The sequence below is a fragment of the Coffea arabica genome, chromosome 3e (assembly GCF_036785885.1).
Source record: "Coffea arabica cultivar ET-39 chromosome 3e, Coffea Arabica ET-39 HiFi, whole genome shotgun sequence".
Classification (NCBI taxonomy): domain Eukaryota; kingdom Viridiplantae; phylum Streptophyta; class Magnoliopsida; order Gentianales; family Rubiaceae; genus Coffea; species Coffea arabica.
The window spans coordinates 1,039,621-1,066,576 of NC_092315.1; the positions used below are offsets into that span (position 1 = coordinate 1,039,621).

At 35.5% G+C, this 26,956-nt stretch overlaps 3 protein-coding genes and 1 long non-coding RNA gene across 25 annotated transcripts; 1 reads left to right on the forward strand and 3 right to left on the reverse strand.

The window, feature by feature from the left end:
* Positions 1–3,481: 3,481 nt before the first annotated feature.
* Positions 3,482–9,767, reverse strand: LOC113737824 (homeobox-leucine zipper protein ATHB-8-like). 22 transcript variants are annotated; one of them, XR_011842350.1, is made up of 11 exons: positions 9,009–9,767; positions 8,071–8,128; positions 7,929–7,971; positions 7,546–7,765; positions 6,699–6,813; positions 6,525–6,608; positions 6,130–6,435; positions 5,879–5,951; positions 5,621–5,794; positions 4,910–4,995; positions 3,482–4,411 (listed from the first exon to the last, which is right to left on the reverse strand). XR_011842350.1 is itself a non-coding variant. In XM_072084162.1 (10 exons), the coding sequence occupies exons 5-9, from the start codon at positions 6,756–6,758 to the stop codon at positions 5,883–5,885; spliced, it is 444 nt and encodes a 147-aa protein (XP_071940263.1). In that variant the 5' UTR covers positions 6,759–6,813; positions 7,546–7,765; positions 7,929–7,971; positions 8,071–8,128; positions 9,009–9,767; the 3' UTR covers positions 3,482–5,794; positions 5,879–5,882. The 22 variants fall into 22 exon arrangements, 7 of the variants coding, with proteins under 7 accessions (XP_071940263.1, XP_071940264.1, XP_071940262.1 ...); XR_003459980.2 differs by having other exon boundaries at positions 3,482–5,794; positions 5,879–5,968; positions 6,130–6,204; positions 6,280–6,435; XR_011842349.1 differs by having other exon boundaries at positions 3,482–4,995.
* Positions 9,768–11,160: 1,393 nt separating this feature from the next.
* LOC113738072 (pumilio homolog 24) lies at positions 11,161–19,383 on the forward strand. Its single transcript, XM_027265234.2, has 17 exons — positions 11,161–11,477; positions 11,779–11,832; positions 12,557–12,618; positions 12,780–12,861; positions 12,958–13,081; positions 13,282–13,365; positions 13,713–13,827; positions 14,260–14,410; positions 14,513–14,626; positions 14,758–14,829; positions 15,093–15,143; positions 15,235–15,285; positions 16,214–16,321; positions 16,455–16,634; positions 17,105–17,179; positions 18,665–18,912; positions 18,999–19,383. Exons 1-17 carry the CDS (start codon positions 11,235–11,237, stop codon positions 19,144–19,146), a joined length of 1,962 nt encoding a protein of 653 aa, XP_027121035.1. The 5' UTR covers positions 11,161–11,234; the 3' UTR covers positions 19,147–19,383.
* A 93-nt stretch (positions 19,384–19,476) lies between these two features.
* Positions 19,477–21,074, reverse strand: LOC113738073 (uncharacterized). Its single transcript, XM_072084164.1, has 4 exons — positions 20,632–21,074; positions 20,509–20,560; positions 20,348–20,415; positions 19,477–19,958 (listed from the first exon to the last, which is right to left on the reverse strand). The coding sequence occupies exons 1-4, from the start codon at positions 20,776–20,778 to the stop codon at positions 19,554–19,556; spliced, it is 672 nt and encodes a 223-aa protein (XP_071940265.1). The 5' UTR covers positions 20,779–21,074; the 3' UTR covers positions 19,477–19,553.
* A 2,346-nt stretch (positions 21,075–23,420) lies between these two features.
* On the reverse strand, positions 23,421–26,598 carry LOC113737983 (uncharacterized). The gene is made up of 3 exons (XR_011842360.1): positions 26,425–26,598; positions 23,747–25,871; positions 23,421–23,634 (listed from the first exon to the last, which is right to left on the reverse strand). It is a non-coding gene; the product is annotated as an uncharacterized lncRNA (long non-coding RNA).
* Positions 26,599–26,956: the final 358 nt, after the last annotated feature.

Below are 26,956 nucleotides of genomic sequence, written 5' to 3' on the forward strand. Positions count from 1 at the left end.
GGATAGGTAATTATATTTTAATTTATATAAAGTTTATTAATTGTGAAAAGTGCTTATAAACTGGATAAGGTGGATGACGGGTAAAATAATTGTTGTGGCTAGCAATTTTGAATGTGAAGATAATATTTTATATCTCTTCATTCAACATTTTGAATGACTAGCTTGTATCCATAATAGGTAGTTTATTTTCATGGTTTTAATTTTAGCAAATGATAGCTTGGAAATAAAAGAAGTGCAAAATTAGATTTCAGAATCTTTTACTTAAACTGGTTCTATATGACTTTGTACTCTTATCCCTTTTTATTGCCCATAATGATAGATAATGTAATTAGAGTTTGAGATGATTGTTAGACATAGAACTGAGCATATCATTACTATTTGACTAAAGAAGTTAATAATATTTTGTCGATTTGACTAGCTAAAACAATTGCAGTTTTCAAAAGAATGCATTTGGTGGTGGAAGTTAGTATTGAGGTCTTTAGCTTAGAGTGTCACACTACAAAATATTATTAGAAAATTCTATTTTGATTAAGAAGACATATTTGCAATCAAACAAATTGTTGGATTTGAATTTGCATATGTAGATTTACAAATATAACAATTCATGTTTTTATTTTAACTTGCTATACGTATTCTATAACTATTTGGTTAGATAATGTTTTCATCTATTTGTAATGCTATTAGACATTATTTAAATGGATAGATTAACTCGCTCTTTCTCTCAAAAAAGAAAGAAAAATATGCAAGTTTGTATTTTTTTTTATTGATGTTGAAGATAGTGACAGGTTATTGTGGCTTTCTTTATTTTTTTCTAATTATTAAAATGTTAGAAACATTATGACTACTCTTTATTTAATTACAACTAAAACTATGCTGCTATTAAACCGATAATGCACTCATAATGGATTTGCTTTCTTTTCTTTTTTGGTATTATTACCAACACATAATATTGGTTAAAAATTTTTTTCCAAATCACAATAAATTGGGGTTAACTTTATATATGAAATTTTTTTCACAGCAAATTTTAATTGTTTTTATACTTAATTTTTTTTTCTATATTTCTATTCATTATGTACTAAAACATTTGTTACTATGTATTTAACTAATGTTCTAGAGGGCTCTGGCTGTGCGTTGCACAGCCGAGGTACCTCTAGTCTTGTATATAAGAAGAAAGTCAAGTTATCGTTGCAGCTCTTCTTTTGGCACATGTATTACTTATATTTTTAACAAGTGAAACCTTTTTTTTTGCTAAATTTTTCCTTCCCCTTTTTCATTCAATTGGGCCAAAAAGGTTAAAATATATTTGTTCCATCAAAAAACGTACTCATCTCTTCTTTTTCTTTCGATAACTAACGTCATCCCTCACCTTTTTAAAAAAAAAAAAAAAAACTAATCTAACTAAAATTATTGCCATATTTTTTTTTCTAGGTGATTAGCTGTTTGGCCATAAGAGATCTTTATTGTTTCTTTGAGTCAATTTTACATTTTCTTTTCTCTTCATCTCTCATCTCATTTTTCATATTTCTTCTATTATTCAATTTTAATATTATAGTCGATTGACATTCGTTTGCTAAATTTGCAAGATGATATTATTATTTGATATTTCTTTATCGATAAAAAGTGAAATATTAAAATATATGAAAAGATCTTACGATTAATTTTATGTCAGTAACCTTTTTTCTATGAAAAATAAAGCAAAAATTCATTATTTTCTTTTCTCTTCCCAGGATTTGATTTCTTACTTCACATTTTTTCCTTTTTTTTTGGGTACTATTTTGTGATTACCTACAATTTTTGTGTAATTTTGTTAGGATGAAATATATATTATGTGATACTTCTACCAATAAGTCCATGGAAGGACTAAATGAAGTCAATATATCTCGTATATTGGATGACTCCATTTCCAAAATTTTCACCTAAAAAAAGAAACAAAAATTATACTGATATCTTAGAAAGAACATGTATTTATAAATGGAGAAACATGCAGACGTCGTGTGTCTTTAAACCTATTAGCTAATACTAGGTGGCGCACAGTGGTATATATGCCCAGTTACTAGAGGTGGCAATTTGTCCCAAGTCCCAATGGATTACCCATGCCCATGGGGACTTTGGGCGGGATGGGTATTGGATTTTGATATTGGGTTTAAAATGAGACAAATCCCAATTGTACCCATTAATTGATGGGAATACTTGGGAAATACTTGGGTACCCATTGGGCTCAAATAACAAGGGCTCTGTTTGGTTTAGCTATTTTTGGGGGGTATTTTTGAAATATTTTATTATAGCAGTGTATATGAAAAATTTTTACTATAAATTTTTTTTGAAATATGTGATATACTAATATGAATGGGATGTTTTTTGAGTTATTGTATATTACTGTAACATTGTATTTGAAAAACTTATTTTTTGAAAAAATAGCCAATCCAAACGGAGTCTTAGATTAAAAAATTATCTTTAACAATTTTTATAGTCATACTAGAGAATATAATCTAGTAGTTTTCCTAGTCATTATCCACAAGAATTTTCAACATTTCAGTCAATTTAGACCTGTCATCTTTGGACAATGATGAGGATAAATATTCAACACCTTAAGTACCTTGGTCATCTTGATATATGTTGGAATATGACTGTATATCTATTTTTTCCTTTATTTGTTAATCCAATTTTTTATGGGAATCCTGAGTATAAAGCACTTGCATGTTTATTTAATAAAACTAAAAAAAAATTAATAAATCAAAAATATTAAAATTATATAAAAAATAAAAATGAATTAAAGGAAAAAAAATATGTAGAAAATAGATTTGGGTATTGGGCGGGATCAATCTAAACCCATCCCAAAGTGATCCCGCCCAAGTTAGTCCCAAAATACATATGGGTAAGGTTGGGCCCAAACCCATATGACTCGGTTTCATCACAAACCCAAGCAAATCCCGCCCATCCCGCCCATTTTGCCACCTCTACCAGTTACCGTTTAGTTAGTAATGTTAGTGAGAATTAAAATGAGTGAAATGTAGCACAATTAAAGCGAACCATAAAAATGGAACTATATTACACAGGAATATTAGTGAAAAGTAGTGATGCTGGCAAGAAGTTGTAATTATACATGCGTTGTAATAGACAATACATATGCGCATTTAGTACGTATGCCAAGCGCGGTGGAATAGATAGTACGTATGCCCATTTAGTCTTGGTTCAGTAGAAGTATTATAGAGGTTGAATAAAGAGCAGATTGTGATTGTGTCACATATCTTTACTTATTGAAATACATATAAAATTTACAAAGAAGAAAGAAATAGTATATCATTGATTTGTGAAAAGCATAACTTCATGAATGAGTGGGAGTCTATAAAAGTAACACCTAAATGTGGAACGTGTGATATCAGGAATACGTAATTTCTATTCTAGCAGCCCCAAAAATTGATACAGCAATTAAGTGCGAGATTGAGGAAGGAAGTGTAGAAAATGCTTGTCTTCAAGACTATGATCAGCAACGAAGTAATAATCTTAGCATCATAAAAAGTTTTACAAGTACTATATCCATGCTTATACCTCATATCAGCATCACTGTTATTCAAGTTCAGGGGAAAAAATACTACACCAAAAAAAAGTAACCAACATAAAAGGTTTTGAGGTAACATAGTGAAAGAAAACCAGATTTTTGGGAAAAAAAAAAAAGGAAAGTCATGGACAATAGCAGTGAACATGTCACCACATGTTTTCTTTGGAGCAAAACTTCTATGTACACATAAAGGGAAAAAACAGAACAAAATCCAAAATAACTGTAAAAGAGAAACACAAAGCTTCTAACAGAAAAATAACATTCAGCGGTTGGGCACAATTCCTGCATCAAACAGAGGGAAAAGATTTAGGCCAATGGAAAAAAATTCACAAGCCAACATTAAGCTGAAACAACTAATAAGACCAGATTTGTGATTAAGAAGTTTTGAGGTAATAGAGTACAAGAAAACCAGAATTTTTTAAAACCGGGGAAGGGGGGTTGTACAGAACTATAGTAAACTTGTATCACTCCATGTTTTCTTATGGGCTTGACCACTATGTGTAAAAGGCATGGAAACAAGATACTGTCAGAAAAATTTCCAAGAATTTTAGAGTAAGAAATATGGCTAATCTTGAGTTGTATCAGAAATCTGTGGATAGCAATAGTAAACTCGTATAACCATAGTAAATGAAAACTTTTAGTCATCTTTGTGTATCATAAATGTGCATATTAAAGTTCACCATTGATTAGTATATGGTAATAGTATATGTTAATCAGTCCTAATTTAAGCATTGGTACAATTTGCTGCTCAAGGGTTTTAATAAAAATAATATTGAAGCCTCCATCCAAATCACTATCACATAATCTTCCATCTCCATCATCTACTTCTACCTCCAGGATCATTGCTTTCACCTATTGAATATAAGAATTAAAGGGAAAAAGTTCTCAATAAACATGATACTATCTGAAGCACACAAAATGGTACGCGAGGAACAAAATCCACAAGAGGCACCACAAAAAGAAAAAATAATGAAAAGAAAGAAAATATAGATAGTGAGATGCTTCAGTAATTCACCAAGTATATGCACAAAGAAAAACAAAAGGGGGAAAAAATCTAACCCCTTGACACGCTAAAAGTAACTATTTTCCCATCAAATCAGTGCATTCACAAGGAAATAACTAACTAAAATCAGTGCACTCACATGCAATTACCTGGTAATCAACCAAAAAAATTCAACACCAGACAACTACAGAAGTCATAAAATTACTACAGTCAATCACCAAAAACCCTTTGGAAAAAATGGTTGAAAATGGCTACAAACAAACCATCAACATGGACAGTAATGAAAAACAAGCCCAAAAAAAAGACAAGGATCAACCAAAAAAGAGCAGAGAAAAGTTGAAAGACACCTGAGATTTTGGACAGAAGCTTTTCTCACTCCCTTAAATCTGTAATTCTTTCCTTTGAAAAGTTCCTTAGTCAATAAATCACTCACCTGAGATGTATCTAAGTAGAGTGAGATCTTGCATCCAAACAGTAGGAAGAATAGTGAGGGTAGTGAGCAAAGCAAATAGGTGCTTTGAATTAATTCAAGCCCTCCCAAGCTTAAATGTGCATTAGGAAACAGAGATGATAAGTTATCACTCTCCAGAATGATATATTCAATACAACAAGCTTGCAAGGCCAAAACATGGAATCTTTAGTAGTTGCATGATTTATAAATCATACTAAAAGAGCAGGAAATGCAGCATGCCGCCAGAAAATTATGTATGTACGTAACCTGAAAATTCAGTGAGAAAGAAAATTATATTTTAACATTCATTTCAGTTTTCAAAGATAGTGACCTACAGTATTAAACACAAAGGTAATGGTTACTTGGTCTAGCCATCAAATTTCTTGGGATTATCTTAAATTTCAACTCTTGAACTTATCATCGTATTTTACAAAACAAAAAAAAAGTATTTTTTAAATTTACTGTGGTATGTACAGTTGTAGTTTGAGGCAATATGTACCACAACTTGACTTTCATCCATTTATCAATTCCTTTTGCTTTTCAGAGAAAATCTAAAGATCCGAGTGGAGCCTCATAATGTTTCTTACTGTGCATTTAATCTCTTGACCTGTAAAAGCACGGAGGCCTTGGCACATAGCACTACATTGCTAACATATGAAACTTTAGTCCCATCAATTTGTCGGGAGAAGAGTTCACAAGAACAGTAACATCATCAATGCCATCACTGTCAAGCATAGACCATCCCTCATCTGTGGAACCATTTACAGCCTCAGTGAAATCCCTAGAGAAAAAATAAAGTAAATTTTAGGTTCACATAAAAAAATAGAAGCCATCAGAACGTAATGTCAATAGCTCAGAAACCTACTTGCTCAATCATTGGCTAAGTGCTCGTGATGCTGCAGGTCTTCTTCCTCATATTGTGATAGTAGGCTGAGAAACTTCATGTGAGATCTGTCTTAATTGGTATAAAGCCAGAACAAAATGGTATATTCATCTCTTTTTGGATACTTTAGTACATTCACAAATACATTCCAAAAATTGAGATTAAAATCTAAAACCAATACAATGGCATGGCTGGCACAAAGGAAAGAACTGCATAGAATCTAAATATCATACCGCCATTGTTGTCTTCTGAGCAAGCAATGTTGATGACTCATATAGTGGACGGGTCACTTCAGGCACACTCCATGGCTGTTGACAAGCAATACGATTATTATAGCATGGGTAGCCTACTCTATGATGAAACCAGTATGTTAAGTAGAATACCTCTAAATCTATGTGGTCAACTATATGGATTATGGAGCCACCTCCTTCACAAGGTCTGGTCAAGTATTCGTTTGGCAGTATTTTAGCTCTTACAAAATGCTGAACAGGTGGTATACTGGGACCATTATGAGTGTTGTTCAGCAATCTTTCACAGATCTAATGTTTTTCAAGAATTTAATAAATCAACCTAAAGTAGGTAAGACAAGATCGTTTTGCATTCCACCAGTTTACTATGAGGTACATACCATGAGACTACCATCTTCCATCACAAGCATATAGTGTAATAGCCAAAAGTCACGAGTTGGTGCCAGAGTAGTAGGGGCATAGAGCTGAACAAGGAAATCAGAACTACATTTGTCAAACAACTTTACTTAACAGTGGATGACAATCACAGAATTCAGCATACATAAAACTTTGACCTGCATATAAAGAAGTTCAATGGTTCCACCGTTTCCAGTAGATATCAGCATTAAGGACATCCACAGCTTGGCAAGCACGAAACTATTATGGCCGATCTTTTAAGATTTTAGCAACCTGCATACACATGAATAATTGGTACAATCTGTTATTTATGAGCAGTGGCCCATATCTACCAAAATCAATCAAGGGTAAAAGAATTTTGCAGTTCAAACAAATACCAGATCTCTGAGAAACAAAGCAACATACCTGAAAAAGTAAAAATCATAGTGAAGGATAAAATTGACTCTAAAATTCCGACTGCTATCAGCCAAGAATTGAAAAAATAAAATTTGGAAAATCAACCAAAAGCCACCATAGTCAAGGAATTCAAAATAAATAAGTGAAATGACAAAATTTTAAGTACATATTTTAACTTGAACTTATATGATTTCTATAAAGTACATATATCAACTCAACCAAAAGGAAAAATATTTCTTGATAAAAAAACAGAATGCTTGGAGAGAGATTTACAGTTCTCCACTCCAAGATTTAGTTCATAGGCATATGAAAAAGGTTTGGTAAATACTGACTTTCAAAATTTCTTTAAAGGAGGATCTTTTAAATAATACGAGTAGCATGCAAATTAATGAACCAGTTTATCATAAAACTTCTATGTCTGCAACTTTGAGAGTAGAAAATAAGATGAATGCACTTTGATAGACAACTTTGATAGTTTGGTCTATATATATATACATATATATTAGCTTCATTTTTCATAAAAAGTTTCGTCCAAGTAATTTTAGACTAAACAAAGCAGCCTCTCTTTATAAGGCAGCAAAAGTCATAGACCTTTACTGTAAATTATACCTTATTCATGATATTGGTTATTGACCTTCAAACGACACCACCATCTCAACCAAGAATCCAGAGGTCCATCATGCAAAATGGTTTGATTTGAAACAGGACCGTAGCCAACTTCACCAAGCTTATTATTTGATGGAAATTCTAGATAGCAGCAACAGGAATTCGAAACTGGAATTTCTTTTGTTCTTGTGCTGTAATCTTCTCCGAATCCCTTTCTTTTTGCCTTGTTTGATTGATCAACATTCAAGTCAAGCAATTCAAGAAAAATCCCAAAAAAACAAAGTAATGAAACAGAGCAACTATGAGAAAAAAAACAGTAGAAATAACTCTTTTTTCTAGAAACTAACCACTTAGAACCCAACTTCAAAGGGGAAAGCAAAACTTACAAAACCCCATGAGAATGGTGGAGGAAATTTTGAAAATCTGCACCTGCAACATTACAACATCATAAAAGGAAAAAAAATTAGACAACAAAACTCGTAAATAATTAGGGCAAAAAAGAACCAAAAAGAAAAAAAGATTTATTACCTTAGATCCCTTTTCTTCTTTTGCATTATCACCCATTTAAAGAACACTTGCTTCAAACCTAAAAACAGCAAAGAGTAAAATAAATAGTTAGATCGACGACTAAAAAAATGAAAGAACTGAAAAAAAAAGAACTTCAAGCCCTTCTTTGATACAAATAATGATTTACCAAAGCAAATGGAAGCGCGAGTATTTTTTTGGAGGAAAAAAAAAAGAGGAAGAGCTGGAAAAGAGACAAGCTACTGAGAGGAAGAAAAGAAAGAGAAGGACGGCGGAAGTCTTGAGAGAGAGAGAGAGGATAGTAAATTTTGTAACCTTAGACATTTTGTGAAAAAAGATCGAAGAGAGGTGGATGTGATTTGACATGGACCACTGTTTGCAAGAGCAAACATAGCATGTAATGGAACGGAACAAGCTAAGCAGCAAGAGAGAGAAGGGGGGAGGGGTTGGAGCAAACAGAAAAGCAACCGATAACAGCAACAATAAGAATAAAAAAAACACAATAGGGTGATGCAAAACCAAGCAGAAAGGAAATTATCCGAAGCAACAGATAGGCGAAAGCAAAAGAACAGGCTAGACGAAGCAGCTGAAACGGGCCTGCATAAAGAAACTGTACGAAAGACTGAGAATCAGCTGCAAAGAGCAAATTGGGGGAGAAAATCGAGGAGATGGCGCTAAAGTAACATACAAGAGGAATTTGGGGGGAGGGGAGGAAGAGGGAAGCACACACTGATCCAGCTAAAAATCAGAAGGGAAGGGGGAGAAGAGAGGGGAGGATTCCTTCAAAAGAGAGGCTTAATTGGCTGGAGGTGTAATGAACAAACATCGTACAGAAAAGGAAAATGCATAAGACAAACCGACGATCAGAGGGACAGAGGACGACAGGGAAGAGAAACGAAAAAGGCGATAAAAACAGGTGAAAAAAAAGGAGGAGAGGTTACCTGGCGCAGCAAAATAGGAAGGAGAGAGGAGAAGCAGCAGGAGGAAAACAGGAACTGAAGAACAAATGGCTAATCGTGAGGAGAGGTAAGGAGAAGCAACTACATGGGTCATCATTGCAGCAATCTAATCCGCCAGCAGGCAGGACGAGACAGCAGGAGGAGAATGCGTGTAAGGGACAGAGAGGAACAGTAAAGGCTGAGGTGATGCAGCCGTAGGATGGAGAGAAAGAGGGGAAGAGATGCGTGGACAAAGGGATGTAGTGGCAAAAAAAAAAAAAAGAGGAGAAGAGAAGAGGAAAAATAAAATTTGGTAAAATGCGGGGCACAGAAGATAAATTTTGGAGCTGAAAGATGAAAGAAAAGGAAATCTGTGGTCGAGGAAGAAAGAGAAAAAATGAGAGGAGCAGGATGGAGCCGGTAGAGACGAACTTAGTCAGCGAGCAGAGAGGTGCCTGACGGGGGCAACCTGATGGATGCAGGCAAACAGGACCAACGAAAGACGGGTTTTCAAAGGTGGAAGACGTGTAAGGGCATAAAGTGAACAACAAGGTGAGGGGGAGCAGGCTGAGGATGCGGAGGAAACACAGTAGCAGAGAGGAGGGGGAAATTGAGTGCAAAAGGAGGTAAAACTTGGAGTGCAAGGAAGAGTGCACAAGGAGGAAAAGCTTCGAGTAGGTGGAGTCGGTATAGAGGAGATTGATGAAGTGGCAGAGAGGTGAAGAAAGAAGAAAACAGTGGAAAAAAAATAAAGAGACAAAAGCAGGCACACGGCTGGAGGACTGATCCGGTGCAATGAGAACAGTTGCCAACCAACGCATTCGCTCCACGCCAGCATCAAACGAATCCCATGCCGCCACGCGGAGGACGACCACGTCCGACGTGGATACCGGGCGTTCGCCCTTAGTACTATATAGGTTAATGAAAGAGAGTATAGGTCTGGGAGGGGAAGGCGAAGATGGGCTTGGCGACGGCGATGAGGCAAATTTTGTTATGCTAGTGCAAAGTTCCAGTTAAAAGGACCAATCCAAACAAACTCACCAACCCCAAAACATCTAAAAAGCCATATCAATATGTTATTTAGCAACACAAAAAGACCATTTACAAGCGCTCTTCGATGAGCAGTAATGTATCAGGCGCTCTTCACCAGTTTCCGGGAGAGGGAGTCATGTTCACCGATCCTCTCTTGATAACCTCAATTCCAAATAGATAGCCATCCTAATCGAAAACAACACAAAGAATAGATTAAGAATACGAATCAAAAGCATGAAGACAATGGATAAATGCCACATTGAATTTTATACATATGACATGCATCTAGACTAAAAATTTACCTTTATGTATACTGATTTTTTTTTTCTTTTTAAAGCTGCAGACCATAGGGCCTAGGACGTTAGAAAATGAACCAATTAACGGTCCCGATTGTCAACTCACTCCTTGCAAAAAGTTGAGCAGTAACTGTATTAATTTGTATTCAACGTTAGTGATAAACATATTTTAAATCCACGTCATCACTTTGAAATAGTGCAAAAACATGTTAATTAGTACTTTATTTTAAGTTTTAAATCATGTGCTTATTATACCAAAAACGAAGAAAAAATGTAAACCGATGAGCATAAGAAATTTGAGATCTTTAATATAGTCCATTAATCTGTTATTGCTTGTAAAAAACTTTTTACCAACAACGAAAAAGGAAAATGCTGCAATCATTTTTAATTAGAGATCTTTAAGAAATTTGAGAGCTGACAACAATCATAAACACTAGCAAGTAATACCTTTTTTAAATATTAAATATTTTATGATGTGATGTATGTAAAATAAAGAGGTGATTGGAAAGATAAAAATGTGTGTTAGAAATTGTGTTGTCATACAAGCAAATAATTTTTGGCCAAATATTTGATACGCTTTTTTCTTTTCTTCCTTTTTTTAGTTACTTTTATTACATGAAAAAGGTAACAAAAGTTAAAACATAAACATTCAGAGAAAAAGCAAACAAAGCAACTTTCAATGATGTGCTATAAAAATCATTTAAGCAACACATATTGCACCGGTGGGTTGGGCTCCGGCGACAATAACAACGAAAAAATTGCATCGAAGATGTTGGCCCAAGCCTATATCTAAGCCCAACTTATTGCCAGGAAAACCAATTCAACTATAAACCCTCTCGCAAAAACCCCATCGTGCAGAAAGCTTCGACCTGAGACTGCTCCATCACTCAAAGCTTCAGAAATGGCAGCGAAGCCCCTAAAAAGCAACGATTCAAAGAAGAGAAAGAGAATTGCTGGACCCAAAGGAGAGGAAAGAAAAGCCAATCCCAAGAGATTGAAATCACCTTCTACCAATAATTCTCAGTCGGGGTCCAAGAAACCATTCAAAGCATCCAAACAACCACCATCTAGGCAGTATGGAGCTAAGCCTCCGACACAGAAGCACGTACCAGATACCAAAAAACAACGTCGTTTGCTAGCAAAGGTTTCTTTCTTTTTTCTTTTTTGGGGCACCATTTTTGGTTTTTTGTCGTCCTTTGTTTTGTGGACTTTGCTAGCTGATAGAAGGTGGTCTTGGGTGGAGGTAGAAATTAATCCAATTTTTGGCTGTTGATGATTCAGAAATTTTTTTTTTGGGTTTCATATTCAAGTTGGGATTTCGAAGAAGTAAATAATCAATTCTATCGAAAAAGCCTTTAAACTTTTTTCTTGGGTATTGTATATTTTGGTTAGGTAAAACTTGCATTTTTAGTTTAATCTCTTTTGGGTGCACGGACTTGATGCAGGAATTGGCTGAAGCAAGAAAGAAGAAGAGGAAGAAACACTACACTCTGGAACAAGTATGTTTTGTTGCTACTACTTTAGCTCAGTAATCATTGTTGACATGCTAATGAAAGGATTATTTGATTCTTGGTATTGAACATGACTCGGGGAACTATCAACTACCCTGGAATGCTCAGTGCCTTAGTTTTATTTGATAGCAAAGCTTCTGATTTGGAAAATTCGATTGCTTTGGCAAACCAATACTAGGCTTGGGTAATGGCCAGTTCCTTAGGACCAGGTGGGGTAAAGCATTGGCTGCATAGGGAAAAGAAACTTACCATCTTCGATTCAGCTGTAACATCAACAATACACCCTAGCCACAAGCAAGAAACTCAAACTCTTGAGTGCAGTGGAAATTGGGAATATTCGTTGTTATTGTATCTTTGGCTCTCTCTCTCTTCATTTGTCTATATCATCTTCGCTCCTCCATTCTAAACTGACGCACATAGTTTGTCTGTGGGGGTGTACATTTCGAGGTGTTGATTCATTCTCTGAGTAGAATGTTTCTTGGGTTTTTGCTTCTCTAGACTTTCAATATTCTGTTTTCGTTATACCAAAAAATTTATGATTTAGCATATGCCTTTGGATTCAAATCTTTAAGTACATGTAAATATGTAATACATACTTTTAAGCTAGAAACCTTGTGATGGCTGAGTTTTATCTGACAATGCAACCAGACAGTAGCTGTCAAATATAGGAGTCCTAACATCTAAGCAATACTTGAAATTGTTTCTTTGACAGGAGCTTTCAATCCTGTGGGAGAAGATGCGACGTCGAGATATTGCGAAAGAAGATAGATCCAAGTGTGTTAATTTTACTACATTAGAAAATTAATTTGCTATTTTGCTTTTGTCCCTTCTTCATCTGTCAGGTAGTGGAAGAAAAAGTCTTTACTTCTGTCATTTTCAGCAGTCAATAATAATGGTTATCTTTTGCTTGCATCCCTCTACACATGCACATAAAGATTGGCAAGCGAAGCTCTAGGAAAAATGAAGGGCAAGATTCCTGAGATCGCCAGTTCTCATGTTTCATCTCGTGTTCTTCAGGTAACAACCTGTTTATGCTCCTTCTCCTTTTTTCTGTGTTTAAACATTCCGGATTATTGTGTGTTACAGCATAAGTTGGTTTTGTCTCTTGACTAGACATGTGTTAAGTACTGTTCACAAGAAGAAAAGAGTGCAGTGTTTATGGAACTTCAGCCGCATTTTATTAGCCTAGCCACAAACACTTATGCTGTTCATCTGGTGACGAAGATGTTAGATAATGGTAAGATTAAGTTGCATTTATCCTATTGCTTCTAACAAGATGATTCTTTATGTTTGTGATGGATGATTCATATCATCTTACGTTCTTTTGCATATTTTATTAAGAATTGCTTTATGCTTGATGTTTCAACCTTCAAAATCATGAAGTGCATCAAAGCTTCTTTTTCCTTTTTTCTTACTTTGCTTTTTATTTGGTTGTAGCATCCAAAGACCAGCTGTCAGAGTTTATTTCCTCACTGTACGGGCATGTTGCGCCTCTGCTTCGACACATGGTGGGCTCACTTGGTAGGATCCAATTTTTTTTGGCACATACAATTGATATATTGACTAGTTAAAACCTGTGAAAATTTTGAAATTGCAATGGTATTAGAATTTAATGTGATTTTGGAGATAATTTGTGTGGTTCTACATAATCAGAAGGCTAAGAGGTGTTTGTCATGCTTTTAAACATGATATTTGAAGTGCACCTTGCTGTGTTCCTTAGCTGAATTTCAGTTGCATGCCAGATTTGATTTTTTTTTAATGCAATAAATGTTGAGGATGAAGCATTGACATATATCCCTCAACTTGACATGTAACAATGGCATTGAAGTATTGAAAATTCTGATGTTCTGCTGCTTTATTTTTTGCAGTTATTGAACATGCCTATGATGTGGGAAATGCAAGTCAGAAACAAACTCTACTTATGGAACTATACTCTCCCGAACTGCAGTTATTCAAAGATCTTGTCTCTATGAAGGAAACCAGGTAAATATTTTTGGCTTAGTAATTCTAGCGATTCATGTTATAAATCCATACAAAAATACATAGATACTGATACGTTCCTTTTTTTAATATGAGCTGTTATTCTTTTGAAAGTTTATGAGAGATGTTCTTTTAAGAGCTAAACTTTTCTAAGATAGTGTGTGAACAGTTTTCTTTTTCTTTCCTTATGTAAGGATAGGGATTAATTCAAAATTTTGAGTAAAGGAGTCAAGTTAATTGCATTGGATGTTGTGATTCTCCACGGTTTGTCCTGTCTTCTGGGGTTGCAAAAATACCAGTTTTGCTTTTTTCTAATTGATTATCTTGTTCTAAGAATATATTTAATGAAGCTATTAAATTATATAATTGCTCCCAAATTTGAAAAGAATTTTAGTTCTAATAGAGGCTTGTTTACTTTGATGCCTTTCCTGTCAGATTAGTTGATGTAATTTCCAAGCTACAGTTGCAAAGGTCTTCTGTTGTACGTCACATGAGCTCAGTGCTTCAACCAATTTTGGAGAAAGGAATATTAGACCACTCCATTATACACAGAACACTAATGGAGTATCTGACTGTTGCAGATCAGGTAGTATTTCCTATGTGAATTGCTCTGTTGCTAGATGACCTTGACTTTAACAACTGTTGCGTCTATTTGTGATCCTACATATCTAAATCAAGTATTTTAAAGTCATCTGCTGCAGATGTAATTCAGCAGTTATCAGGTCCACTTCTTGTTCGGATGATACACACTAGGGATGGTTCCCGGGTTGGTATACTATGCATCAAACATGGTAGTGCAAAGGTTTGTTGAAGAAGTCTTGTTTTTGTTTATCTTCTGTGGAAAAACTCAAAAGTTCCCTGTTCTTTTTGTATAGTCATCTGTTGTTGATCAATCTACTTTTCGTTTTTGTTTTCTTTGATGGTGTGTTTTAGGAGAGGAAGAAAATCATTAAAGGAATGAAAGGTCAGTGTGACAAGATTGCTCGTGACAGATTTGGGAGTATGGTGAGTATGATTTTATTATTGACTTGTCTTTGTTTTGTAGCTATTTGCATTTTTTGAGTTCAAGAACTCAGAATCTCCTGGTTATTTGTTTTTTGGTTTTCCGCATTCATTTTACACCATAATAGATCGCAAGAAATTTTGATTGTCGAACACACATTTCATTAATAGGCCATTTGGTTGTGAACTTTATTGACTTCTCAGTGCATTTACCCTACTTTCATATTGGATAGTTTGGAAGTATAACGTGCTAATACAAATTTCAGGTTCTTGTCTCCATTCTTTCAACAGTTGATGACACGAAACTCTTATCAAAGGTTGGTTCCATAGCTATTGGTTTCTAGCAACTAAGTTTTTTATTAAGCAGTGATGTTAGGTGGCATCTTAGAAGTGCATCTTGCATTACAGATCATCGTTCGTGAGCTGGAGGGCATTCTGAAGGAACTTGTTCTAGATCAGGTTTGTAATTTAAAGGACTTGCTTAAACTTGTTATAATCTTCTGGTGCGCTCACTTCTCAGGCAGTTATAATCAGGCCCAAATTTAGTTGAGTGTCAGCTTTCTTTCATATGTAATAGAAAAGGTTCAATTACAAGAAAATTGTCTCTAGAGGCAGTTGCAACTTGAGTAATGACCTTCTGCAACAGTTTCAATAAACTTCATTATTCTGGGTTTCTCTTGACGCCGGAATGAGTTGATCTGCAAAACAGTTCAAGTAGTCTTAATTGTCATGTCTATGCCCTATTAGTTATCTTCCCTTGTAATTGAAAAAGTGAATGGCTTTTTCTAAGACTTGGTGTCAAGCATAATCCAGTGACCTTCAAATTTGATTTAGAAGTCCTGAATTTGTAGTTAAGGTCTTCTGTCTCAGCTTGAATTGGAAAGAGCTAGCTGTCTTAGAACTAGAATATTAATGTGCTTAGCATGGCAACCACCACGTATACTGAGTTGCTGCAAGATCCTAGTTAAAGTAAAAAGGATTGCTTTGCCCTTATTGAGATGTGGAACATTGTGGCTTATTTGCTGTTAAGGAACATTTGTTCATTCCAGATGTGATTTGTGCACTCTCTTCTAAGCTGGATTCCTGGTTAACCAAAGATGTGATTCTTCAACCCCTCCCTTTGTGTAATTTCTTATGTTTAGGCCTGCCTTTCTTTGGTCTAAAGTTGAGTTTTTTGAAACTTTATTTCTTCCTGCATCGATATCAGCATTAAATTATTTCACATTTTGGTTGAACAGTGTTGATAATGCTTTAGCTCAGACTACTTTCACCAGATGCATAAATGTTTCTTCATTCATGGACTTTTAGAGATCTGTAAATCTTGAATCCAACAGGTTTATGTGAAATAGCATATATATAACCTAAACATACTTTGTTTTTGTTTCAGAATGGAAGGCGTTCGCTTCTGCAGTTACTTCATCCAAATTGTTCTCGCTATTTAAGCCCAGATGATCTCATGTCCTTAAGTTTGTCTATCCCCTCTCTCAACACGAAGGTAACTAGCTTGATCTTTTTGCTAGTTGAGAACTTTGTAACATATAAGTGCATTAGTTGAACCTAGTGGATGTATTTTGGCTCTGTTTATATGATATTAAGGTAGCTTATAAACAAGTTCTTTCTTGTCTCAGCAAAAAGAGTCTTCTGAGGTTAATGAAGCAAGTGATGAGGAGAAGAGAGACAATGGTGAGATCTTAGTTGAGGCAAATACAGGTAAAAGTGCTGGGAAGAATTCAGATGTAAATGAGGTTGCGAAGAAGGATCCTTTAACGCGAAGGAGAGAGTTGTTGATCAATAGTGGGCTTGCCGAGGTTCGTGTTTTTCTGTACTTTTATCTATGTTTTGATCCTGTAGATTTGTTTTTTTACTATTATAGGCCAAGGATGAGGCAAACCTTGGGCACTAGCAAGGCTGCTCTGATTTTTTTTCTTGGAGCTGACTGGGAAGAAGCAGAGAATCTGTTTGCAAATGCAAGGCTACATTCTCCTAGCCTTCCTGAAACACTTTTATGGCAGGAGGCTTCTGCACTAGGTTTACCATTGATTTATATGGACTAAAGTGGGCTTTGAAACTGAGCTGGCATGACACTACATGATTCTGCTGATATTCTATATTCTTAGCCTATATTTTTGTACTTCCCTCTTAAGATTGTATAGCCTTTATGTGATTTACCCAATTCAGACTGTTTGATTGTCTCACCATAGACGCTTTGATTCCTACCTTATTTTTACTGCTGTTCCTTTTCTTTATTTCTTTCCTCTTTTTTTTTTTGGGGGTGCAGAAACTCATTGATGTATGCAGTGAGATGGCAGAAAATTTGCTAAGGTCAAAGTTTGGCAAGGAAGTGATCTATGAGGTAGGTTTATTGGTTTTAATTGGATCCACACTTAGTTGCATGTTCCAATTCAGTGGTGGGACTGAGATTTTACGTTTGGGGAGGTACCATTCAGAAATGAGTAGAAAGAAATTATAGCGTTTCAGGGGGATATTGCCAATTATCTAAGGACTTTTGAGCTCACCTTTTGTTGAATTGAGGAACTTTAAATTTATATGAAAGATGTAAATTCTGTTGTCCTCTTCCGGCAGTGGATAAGTTTGTTGTCCCTAATCTGTGAATTTACTACAGAAATGTAACATTTCTTAACGAGTCTAAGCAATAGCCAGCCTACCATGGAGAATAAACTGTATAACCTAGTTTCTTGAATTTGTTTAGAGATGTTCATGAATCTCAGTTATGGAACATATAGGAACTTACTAACAAGTTTATTTTAGCTGTGCTTCAGTGGATTAAAACCTGCACAGTGGAAGACAGAAAATCACTGAGAGGTGACTAAAGGTATTGCAAAGCAGGCACATAAATCCTAATGTAAATCCTCCTTGATCGTGAAATCAGACAAGAAAGAAAGCTATAAACAATTGGCTTTAATTGGTCGCCGCATGGGTTGACACTAAGTTGTGATGCAACAAAAAGAACACTTTTGTGATCATACCACTCTTTTGTGTTTCATGCTTCAACCAAGCGTGAGTTTAACTATTGAATGTTAAAAAGGGAAAAACATCTGACAGTCACTCAGGGAAGAAAGAGATAATTAATCCTCCTTCCAAGTTTAAGAGAAAACGATCACTGGTCACTGATCATTGCCTTGTTAGGTAACTGGTATGTCAGGTTTTTTGTATGAGGAGCACAGTTACACTAGTAGTTCTTTTATTTTTCTCAATTGCTTTTACTAAAGAAGTAAGTTAATCATCTTAAATGAGGTGTTCATGAATTAGATTACACTAAATCTCAGATGAGTGTGTGGCTAGAAAGAAGAGTGGTTTTAGGTGAAAGGTGCAACTTCCAATGTAGAGAGAGAGAGAGAGAGAGAGAGAGAGAAGGTTAAGAAAAAAATTACATGACAATTCTAGTTATAGATGTTGTAGTTTAGTATGTTTATTGGTCCTTAGGATTTAGGAACCATTGTGCTCTACAATGTAATTTGGTCCATTGTTTTTCTAAGTCCTAGGTGACATACTTTAAGTCATTACTCTTTGGAGTTATCTAGATAGATGTACCTAAATTGTTTCCATCTACATTTTTAACTAGCTCAAAACGTGAGGCAGACCTGTCACTCTTTTTTCCTTTTCTTTTTTTCTTTTTCCTCCAAAAGTTTTGGGATTATAGTTATTGAGAATTGCAGTGATTTTAAAATAATTTTTGCATTTATCAAGCTGTTGCTTTTCTTGGATTTGGCTTTATAATTGTTTCTTTCCTTAGCTGTAGTCTGTCAGCTTAACTTTTTGTGGATGATTTCATGTAACCTTTTTACTTTCCACATGATTTACCAATGTGTATAAATAGGTAGTAACTGGGGGTGCTGATGGTGTTCTTCACCCTGCTATGGATGAAAAGTTGGAAAAATTGTATGAAGTAATAGCAACTCTTGTAGCAGAACCTAAATCAGAGGGAGCAGAAGACGACCATCTCCTTGAAGATTTTCATTCTAGCAGGACCATTAGAAAGCTTATTCTAGATTGCCCTATCTTTGCTTCCAAGTTGTGGGAGAAAGCTCTAAAGGGCAAATGTGCAATATGGGCTCAGGGTCACAGGTTCAATTTACTACTTTAGAGCTTAGCTTTTCTGTCCATGTGAGAACAAATAAACAATGCTGATGATCCTGTTATTTTTTGTGTAGTTGTAAGGTGATTACTGCATACCTAGAGGCCTCAGACCTTGCCTTGCGTGAAGCAGCAAAGAAAGAGCTGCAACCCTTAATTGATAGTGGCGTTCTTACATTACCTGCAGTTAATGAGTCTGCCAAAGCCGATCAGGACTTCCATTAAGGAGCAAGATTGGGATTATGTCCAAGCGAACTAAGCATGATTGCACTCATCCAGCCATTCAGTGTCTTCCAACATTTGCAACTGCATCTGATGAGTTGCTCCAGTTGCATAAGATTGGTGAACACTAAAGTTTTGTACTCAAGGTGTAAAAGTAAATATTTGACTTAGGAACCCCTTTAATCTGTTAGAAGGATATTGTAAAATCACTTGGTGCTTATGAATCTTGCTTGCTGATCATGAATTTTTTTTCTTTTACAAGCTATCCTGGTTGTTCATAAGTAACAAATCCAAAACCAAATTCAAGACAAGTTTTCTGTATTGGCTGTAATTTTTTGAATGGCTCGAAGTTTGTAGGTTTGGCTAAAGTTGGTACAGCAAGTTTTCCATTCTGATCTGCATTCTTCTGATTATGGTTTCATGCGCAATATGTGAAGCCCATAGTTTCTGGACATAGAACGCTCCAGTTTCTTGTGATTGCTAGTGGTGCGGTGAGGATAGCCTTGGGAAAGGTAATCTGCAGGATTGAAGGTGGGTAGTTCCTTCCTGGATGAGTCTGATACCCTTGATGCTGCATTGGCCTTCAGACAATTCTCTATAATAGTAGCCTCTTCCATAAATCTGGCCCGTAGGTCCTTCATCCTTTGCAAGGCATGATTAGATCTTGTCCTCTCTGAAGTGGGTATTCTCTTGGGTTTTGTGTTGCTCGGGATGGGGGAATCGTCTGAAATATTGCTGCACTTGAAACAGAAGTTCCTATGCCTCTCCAGATTGAAAGCTGTTCTCCTCGCGTCGTCTGATAGACATGCATATGCCTGTGATGAACGTGGTAGCACGAATAATTTAAACGAGAAATGACAATTCAAAAAGCTGAAGGCACCCCAACTCCCCGCCCACCGCCCGGAGAAGGGCGATGTTTTTGGCTTGAAGGTTTGCTATATCGTTACCTTACCTACCTACGCGACATTATCTAAGACAGCGGTATGTAAAGACGGATTAAAATCTATCCAACATCTACAAACGCATGTGTGATTTCGCATTAAAGCTTTGGCACATCACTTCTAGATTCTAGTGCTGTTATCTGATACGAACGGGTATGCTCTAATAAATCTGAACAAAAGCTTCAAGTCAAAACAAAGAAGAAAGAAATGCCGTAGTCACCTATATGAAATTGAAAAGAATAAACAGGGGGACGTAATTTTACCTCGGAGACAAGCTTGAACGCTGTATCGGCCTTGGGATGCTTGTTTTTATCAGGATGAAGCTGCAAAGCTGCACGGAGAGCATTAAGCCGCCAGCCATCGTAGAGTAAAACCTAGACGGGGAAGAAGATTGGCGAATTTGAACTATACTTCGTCAACTTACCAAGTCTAAGGTAATGCTTCCTAATGATATCGGGCCCTGCATTCTCATCCACCTGTAAGCCATCGTTGGTTCAAAAACAGCTTGAGAAAACACTTGCAACGGAAAAGATGTATTGAAACATACTTTGAGGACCAGATACCAATCAACGAAAGGCGGATTAGTGGAACCGAAATGATGCTGAAGAGCGCAGGTGACAGCACGGTCTGATATGTTGCATATTTCTGTTACCAAATGGGATTTGATATCTGAATCAGTTCTTGCTCTTCCCATTGACGCAAAAGATGAATCCGGTGATAACTGACCTGGAAACTGAAGAGTAAAACAACAGTGAGAAATGTAAGAGTGCTTATTGAGTTCTATGTACGTAATTTACTAGCATTTAAGGAGATAACTAGTAGGGTGGAGCGGTTAAGGAAAAAAGGGCTTGTTTTGCGGGGCACAATTTGGTTTTGAAAGTGGATCAGTACTTACTACTCAGTAGGTAGCTATAAAGGTGAATTTGTGGAGAGGTTAATGTCTTTCACACAAATTTTCTTGGTGGACTACCTAAGCAGTCATTTGAGTCAATCAGCAAGAAAGCTCACAGTATAAGAATCAAATATTGCCCTACAATAAAGGGTATGTCTTCTTCTTTCTTCTTTTTTTTTTGTTTTAAAATTTTTTTGTCTTCTCAAGACTCAATTCTCAGCGCCATTTCCCTTAATTGCAGTCCTCCTTCATTGTACGTTGTATCCATCTTAGGTCTGTACACAATGAGTAGAGATCCTGTGACTTGACTTCCATGGTCATCAGTTACTACTACACGTTTGCAAGTACATGAACATATAATCCTATTGTTAAAAGAGCCACAAAGGATTGAGTCCTCCTCCTCACTTTTAGTTTAGCATTACAAAATATGTGGTTTTTAAGCATCTTTGTTCTCGAAAACATGTTTGACAGAGCTCTAGAATCGGGGAGTTCAAGATTGAGCACATTTCAAGTTTTCAACATCTCCAGAGTACAAAATAAAGTGAACTTGGTAAGTGCACTGAATTCGATGTAAAGAACAAAAGGAAAAAAGAAATAATATGTATTTGTTTTCTTAAAAGAAGAGCTGATATACATATAAATATTTTCTTTGGTGTGTACCTCGAAAATAAGGGAACAGAAAATTGGAACCGGGTCATAAGATTGACTAGAGCACCGTGACCTATTCAAATAAACAGAAGAGCCGAGATGATGGAAGAAGTTAAAGTTAAAATCTCAATAGGCTACCAACTAAGAATTGGTTAAATACTATATAAATCTAGCAGTAGCTCCTACTGTACAGGAGGATTCTCTTGCGATGCAATGAGAGCATAATCATCATATGATGAATGTTTCACCAGTATTATATTTTCAAGTTGCATTAAAGATGATTAATCGCATTTAATTCCTCACGAGCTAGGCCAATACAGGGATCCTTTAATCAAACGTGATGTTGCATGTGACCCGCATGCAAATGTACAATTCCAACCTCTCCGGTTGGAGACATTCATGGAATGCTGTTAAGATAGGAAGCTCGGTGGTGCTGGTTCTGTACATTGTTGTGTTGTCCGCCCTTTTCTGGGCAGATTGCAAAAAACGTCCCAAAAATTTTGAATTGCATTCAATGTAAGATTTTGATTTAAAAGGAAAAGTGAAAAAGAAAATCCCTCGACTAGATACATTAACCAGTGGTGTAAGATAGTGAAGAACTACTAGTATTTGTTTAGATAGAAAATCCAGTTTCAAAGTTTTGGTGACAGCAGACGGCTGAACTTACCTAATCTTGATATCACACTGTAATAGCTTAGTGTATTAAAACAGAGGCACAAGATTTTATATTATTATTATTTTTTTTAAAGATGGCTGTAGGCTGTAGCAACTAATTAAAAGGATTATTTCTTATTGGGCTTGATTCTATGGTCAACGCCATGCTCATTGTAAGTAGCGTTGGTAAAATTTTTTCAGGCCCAAGTTCTTGGCCTCCTGTCGTCTTGCTGGGTTTCTGCCCAAATTTTCTATTGCCTCATCCATAATGAAGACATCAAAAGAATTGTCAAGATAACTGCTCAGAGGTTACACACACATATATATACTAGAATGGCTCTGGCTGTACAATGCCCAATCTATTGTGTAACAAATATTGAAAAATTCCTTGCTCTCTTATTTTTAAACTTGGGCACAATTGTATCTAATTCTTATTCTAAATTAGAAATAAATTATCCATTTGAAAAGGTTCAAAATTCTCATCAAACTAAATAATCATTCATCTAAATCCAATAGCACAACCAATTCCCAACCTATTGTGTAGAAAATATAATTCAGTGCACTTAAATTGTAAGTAGTGATAATTCTTATGTAGATGTATATAATGTAATAATGTGTTTACCATAGCTCACGCCCGCCTATTAAAATTGAAGAAATGTTGATCCTAACAATATTAGATATGAACATTATTTTTTTTTATTAATTGAAATACCAACCTAAATACTGTTGTTATTTGTTGTTCTTTTTTCTTTTTAAGTTTAAAAATTTTTTAAAAGCATTTTTAGGCTAGAGGATAAAAGTTTTAGCTGAAAAGAAATCTGATATTAGATATTCTTGTAGAAAATTTTATTAAGTTCAGTGATTTTGTGGTATAATTGAAAAACTTTTGTGGACTGCTTGCATCATTGGTCATTAGGTTGTAAACATAGCGTGCCAAATACGTTTACTGGCAAGATGCAAAAAATATTAAGTGCGTAAATTATTGCTTTCTAGCAGTAGCATCTCTCCAATGAAAATCAAAATATCCTATACTATGTAGTCTATGTTGCATCTGTAAATGTTCAAAAGATCTTATACTATGTTGCATTTGTAAATGTTTAATCAATAAGAGTAAGAATAAAGAAGCAAAGGTAGAACCTTACTTCTTAAATTAAATTACATAATATCTTTTCCATTTAAAAAGTATAAAATTCATACACCTTTACAATGAAGATACCAGTTTCTGGGGATTACATTTATTCACCTTCTGCTTAGAATATTATTTTTTACATGAAAGAAAAGGAACATTTGTACAATGGAGAAGAAAATGTAAAAATGGCTTTCAGTAGAATGATTGCTTCCATGGCAGCCAGCCATCTGTAAAACAAAGAACAAAGAACACAAATTGCTTTTAGTAGAATGGTTGTCTCCATAAAGAGAAGTCATTCACTAAATTTCTCAAGAGTTAGAAAAGGGGAAAAAATCTTACCTTCAAGCCAACTTCAAGTAGAAGGAACAGAATTCTGGAGAAAGGAAATTCAAAAAAACCTAAATCCTCCAATACTCTCCTACAAATTTTCCATGTCGTCAGTCATAAAATAAGAAGAGAAAAAAAAACTAAAAAACAATGCATTGAATGTTTAGAGAATGAAAAAAAATACTCAAGAACTTATTTTAGTCATTAGGGTAATATCGAAAGGATCATAACATGTCATAATCATATTTAAAAATGGGGCTAAATTTGTATTAAAAGTTTAGAAGAACACATTCAGCTACACTGAAACTAATAAAATAGAAAAAAAAAATGAATTTTGGCAATCAAAACCAAGACTCAAATTTATCTATAAAAGTCAAGCAAAGAAGAAAAGCATCCCCATGGCTACAAAGTCGGCTGTAGTTGGGGGATAATATTCCCCAAAATGCCATTCTGTAAGAATTATCTATAAGATGAATTCGAAGGCTACGCATAATTTGGGGAAAATTTTGCTGATTTTTTGGCCAAGAGGTACAACCTAATCTAACCAAAAGTTCCCCATTTTCCTCTTTCCAAGTAGAATTATCCTGTGGGTAAGCAAATTCTGAGCAAGAAATTACAAAAAAAAAAAGGAGTTTATTTGACATTGAATAAATGAGAAAACATCATCTGCTAAAGCAGTTGAATTGCAGCTTCTGCCTTTCGTCTGATGAGAGGAAAAAGAAATAGGCGGGAAAGAAACAGGAATGAAGCAGAAAGATGGTAGGCTAAAACTAAAAGTCAAAAGAAGCAGAAAGTGATAGTACAGAGAAAGAAGGGAAAGACGCGGATGAACAGGAGAACAAGTGCAGGTGAAAAACCAAAATTCAGCCCAAATAGTGAGCTACTGTTCTGGAAGCCTATTATGTTTAGAAGGGCAAACAAGTAATTTTAAGTAAAAGGACAAAAATGTCCTAGAATAGTTATCAATTGTTTAGACCAGGATATACTTTATGAGGTTATTGCCAAAAAAAAAAACACAATAGTTGCTTAGCTCCCATGTTTTGCCACGTGGATCAACGTGGGAGAAGAAGCCTTAGGTTTTTATATATATGTAAAATATATATATAGGTTACAAATTCTTGCTTGCAGTTTTGAAAAGATACCATTATAATATAACAAGTACAACATCCGCGAACTTCTGATTCACAGTCACAGGCAATCAAATAACCGAAAAATAATGGCTGTACGACCATAATTCCACCAACCGCAACCCACCACATTAGCAACAAAATCAACTCCTTTTGCAAAGTGCATTCCCGCTTAAGCTTGATTACCTGCTAGTAATGGTTTGGTTTTGGGCATTCCCTCGTATGCATTGCTTTGGACTGACTATGAATGGGATGTTTTGGGGAGCGAATTCTTTGATGGTGGCTGCCCAAGAATACTCTTTTGCAGTTGGGGGCCACCCACCCTATCCCTAACCCCAAAAATTGCAGAACTTTAACCTCAGCGGATACATTTATATTGTTTGCTGTTTAGCCGGTTCATGTCGTTATTGCTGGTTGCTTGTCCACGTCCACACCCAAAAAATGCACAACTTAAACCCCGACAGATACAAATCACCTAGCACTCCTAAATGGTTTAGTAAGCTCGCGAGGCCTCAATGTGTAGGAGTCCTCTTTTGTTTTTCATTTTTATCTTTTTCTGGAATCAGTTGTAAGAGACATGGGAGATGTTAAATTGACTGCAGACACGAGTAGAACCGTTCTCTCGAAGAGGAGGATGAGGATGTCATTGCCATTTGCCAGCTCAACCCTCTCAGCCCAAAATACAAACAAGTTGCTGGCAATAAGCATTAATGAGCGTCCAGATATTCACAGATCAAAAACAGGGGAAAGGAACCCAGAAATGCACAAAACCAACATACATATCTATGCCAACAAAACCACCACTTTCACTACTAGTATCAGAATGTCAAATTCAGTTCATCGCCCCATTAGCAACCTAGAAAAAACCCTTTTCCCTTTGCTAGTCCCATCGTACTGGCCCTCCAACCTGTACCGTTTATCTCGCCCAGACCACTTCTTAAAAGCCATGAATCCAAGTTTGACCAGGACATAGCCAGAACCAACGCTCGCTATGAATAGAGTTTCATTATCTGCAGTCACAAACTAACCAAGATTAGAAACATTTCTACTGGAGGATCATAACCCCCCCCCCCCCCAAAACTCCAAAAAATAAATAAATAAAAAATTTCTTGTTAATATTCTGTATATTATTATTCTGTATGATAGGAAGGTAACTCATTGATCGCCATTGTAGTAGGACCTGAAACCAAAAAAAATTATTCTGTATAATGTTTTCGAGAACGTAAAATCGTAGACAAAATTTATCGCCCAAACGAATAAAAATAATGGTCAGTAAAAAAAATCCAAACTTAATCGCAACGGATCTAGAAAAAACTTTATCAAAACCGCACTTATATCCCAACCAATAGATCTAGAAAACCCTAGCGAGATAGCATTGCAAGCTATCGTCCAAACAACGGGAAATCACATTGAATCAGAAAAGAAAAGCAAAAGCACAAAAAAAAAGTAGAGCACCTTCTAGATCCGACTCAAAAAAATAAAAAAAATAAAAAATAAAAAAACACATAGGAAACTGATCATAATCTATTTGAGAGAGATCGAGGAAGGAAATTTTCTTCTTACCGGAGAAATTTCAGCAACTGAAATTGGGTAAATGCCAGTTGGTGATAGAGCAGCGGCTATAGGGATGATGCAGAATAACGCCAACGGACCTTCTGTCTCACATCCTATGCCATTCTCTGTCTCACTCTTTATTATATTGCTATTTTTTCTACATAAATATCATATTTTAGTTCTTTTTTATTTCTTTAAAATCCAATAACTATTAATTGAATAATACAAAAAATTTAACAAACTCAAAAAATCAAAATTCATAAAAAATGAGATTTTTTATGAATTTTCTCGTATGAATGCCTGGTAGAAAAATTTTTCTTTTGATTGTTGGGTGTAGTCAGCTCAACAACTACTAGAAATTTTCAAAAAAAAAAAAAAAACTGCTAGGCTATTAGCCTTAAAGCCTGCAATTTTTTTTTTAAAAAAAAAACTTGAAAACTAAGCCCGGTGGCCTTTTTGGTTAATTTTTTTTATGTTCAAACGTAAGAAAAATGTCTAAACAGATTTGCTAAATCAATTATTTTTATGTTCAACCTTAAGA

Coding starts and splice junctions, on each gene's coding strand:
- LOC113737824 (XM_072084157.1), bottom strand. CDS start 6,758: ATGTCCTTAATGCTGATATCTACTGGAAACGGTGGAACCATTGAACTT. Junction 6,609..6,698: donor TTGAACTTCTTTATATGCAG/GTCAAAGTTTTA, acceptor TTCCTTGTTCAG/CTCTATGCCCCTACTACTCT. Junction 5,952..6,129: donor CTCAGAAGACAACAATGGCG/GTATGATATTTA, acceptor TCTCACATGAAG/TTTCTCAGCCTACTATCACA.
- LOC113738072 (XM_027265234.2), top strand. CDS start 11,235: ATGGCAGCGAAGCCCCTAAAAAGCAACGATTCAAAGAAGAGAAAGAGA. Junction 15,144..15,234: donor ACACGAAACTCTTATCAAAG/GTTGGTTCCATA, acceptor CTTGCATTACAG/ATCATCGTTCGTGAGCTGGA. Junction 16,322..16,454: donor TCCCCTCTCTCAACACGAAG/GTAACTAGCTTG, acceptor TTCTTGTCTCAG/CAAAAAGAGTCTTCTGAGGT.
- LOC113738073 (XM_072084164.1), bottom strand. CDS start 20,778: ATGGGAAGAGCAAGAACTGATTCAGATATCAAATCCCATTTGGTAACA. Junction 20,561..20,631: donor ATTGGTATCTGGTCCTCAAA/GTATGTTTCAAT, acceptor GATGGCTTACAG/GTGGATGAGAATGCAGGGCC. Junction 19,959..20,347: donor CGTTCAAGCTTGTCTCCGAG/GTAAAATTACGT, acceptor CGTTCATCACAG/GCATATGCATGTCTATCAGA.